General features: G+C 45.6%; 1 protein-coding gene across 1 annotated transcript; it reads right to left on the bottom strand.

Moving 5' to 3' along the window:
- Positions 1 to 218: 218 nt before the first annotated feature.
- Positions 219 to 803, bottom strand: LOC139475529 (protein SON-like). Its single transcript, XM_071258719.1, has one exon. The coding sequence runs from the start codon at positions 801 to 803 to the stop codon at positions 219 to 221; it is 585 nt and encodes a 194-aa protein (XP_071114820.1).
- Between the last annotated feature and the right edge of the window lie 1,095 nt (positions 804 to 1,898).

Raw genomic sequence — 1,898 nt, 5'->3', positions numbered from 1 at the left:
AATAACATCAAACATATAAAATCTGAAGAATATATTACTTGATTTCCAAGTCCATGTTGGTCCTCGATCTGAAGTGTTTCCAAGTCCACCACGGACATCTGCAGTGTTTCCCAGTCCACCATTGACATCTGCAGTGTTTCCATGTCCACCATGGACATCTGCAGTGTTTCAATGTCCACCATGGACATCTCCAGTGTTTCAAAGTCCACCACGGACATCTACAGAGTTTCCATGTCCACCGTGGATATCTGCAGTGTTTCCAAGTCCATCATAGACATCTGCAATGTTTCCATGTCCACCATGGACATCTGCAGTGTTTCCGTGTCCACCATTGACATCTGCAGTGTTTCCAAGTCCACCACGGACATCTGCAGAGTTTCCATGTCCACCGTGGATATCTGCAGTGTTTCCAAGTCCACCATAGACATCTGCAGTGTTTCTCTGTCCACCATGGACACCTGCAGAGTTTCCATGTCAACACCTGACATATGCAGTGTTTCCATGTCCACAATGGACATCTGCAGTGTTTCCATGTCCACCACGGACATCTGCAATGTTTCCCAGTCAACCATGGACACCTGCAGTGTTTCCATGTCCACCATTGACATCTGCAGTGTTTCCATGTCCACCATGGACATCTGCAGTGTTTCCATGTCCACCATTGACATCTGTAGTGTTTCAATGTCCACCACGGACATCTGCAATGTTTCCAATTCATGAATGGACATCTGCAGTGTTGCCAAGTCCACCATGGACATCTGCAGAGTTCCCATGTCCAATACCGACATTTGCAGCGATTCCATGTTCACTACGGACAACTGCAGTTATTCCAGTGGTTTATCTGAACACCAACAGTGTATCCGATTTTGCAGCGGCCAGCAACATTCAAGGCCATAAATAATCGAGCCTGACCCAGGCAAACCAGTAGCCGATAGTGTCGCAGTATTACTACAACTGTTATATTCATCAGTAGGGAACTGCGATGTTATTACTATTCTGCGTAAACAATTCTCAGTTTGGTGAAAACCGTATCGAGTACAGTTTCCATTACAGTTATGAATGATACACAATGATGTCAGATATTTCTAACAATTTCCAAAATATATTTGTTATGGTAAACAGTCTACACCATAACTTTACTGAATTTATTCAGCCTAGTTCATGTCTACAATCCATGGGATGAACTGCGGCTCGGAATCATGGACTGAGTAAGTGAGTTTGGTTTAACGCAACATAGAACAGTGTTCTGGGCAGTCATATCACGGCGTTCCTTCTGTGAGAGGAAAGCCTGAAGTGATGCAGTTCTCGGACATTTCCCACTTTGGTGAAACCCACGAGCACGGGCATGGCACTGACAGACATATTAAGATACTAGGGGCGAACCGGGATTCGAACTCATGATCATAGGTTTCTTGCGTGCCCAAGGGCGTGCTGAAGACCCGGATCTTAACGGGTATTCATCATAGCAGTACAGCACTGTAGCATTAATCAATTATGCCAAGACAACTACAAGAGAAATGTTTGGTCCGAGACTATAGAAACTGAATTGTCTGGTCAAGATTGTTTACAGACCATCGTCGTATGGCAGGGTTACTACTGTGCGGTGTTTGATAAAACTTTTGTGTTCAAATTGTCTGGGGGGCACAAGTGGCCCAGTCTTCTAAGGCGCCGCGATTCGCTGTGCAGAGTTGCGTTCCGTGGACACGCCAGAAACCTATGATTGTGGGTTCGAATCCCGGTTCGCCCCGATTATGTTTCTAAGTTTGTCAACACCATGCCCGTGCTCGTGGGTTTCACCGAAGTGGTAAACGTCTGAAATCTGCATCACTTCGGGCTTTCCTCCCACATTAAGCTTACACGCCGTGATATAACCGGAATACTGTTAAAAGCGGCGTTAA

Source organism: Haliotis cracherodii, unplaced genomic scaffold (assembly GCF_022045235.1).
Source record: "Haliotis cracherodii isolate W230 unplaced genomic scaffold, xgHalCrac1.p SCAF_3, whole genome shotgun sequence".
NCBI lineage: Eukaryota > Metazoa > Mollusca > Gastropoda > Lepetellida > Haliotidae > Haliotis > Haliotis cracherodii.
Note: the sequence above shows the minus strand (reverse complement) of the source record. Positions and strands in the feature narration are given on the sequence as shown.

What these genes read in the sequence shown, in the direction of transcription:
- LOC139475529 (XM_071258719.1), bottom strand. Translation starts at nt 803, where the DNA reads ATGGAATCGCTGCAAATGTCGGTATTGGACATGGGAACTCTGCAGATG.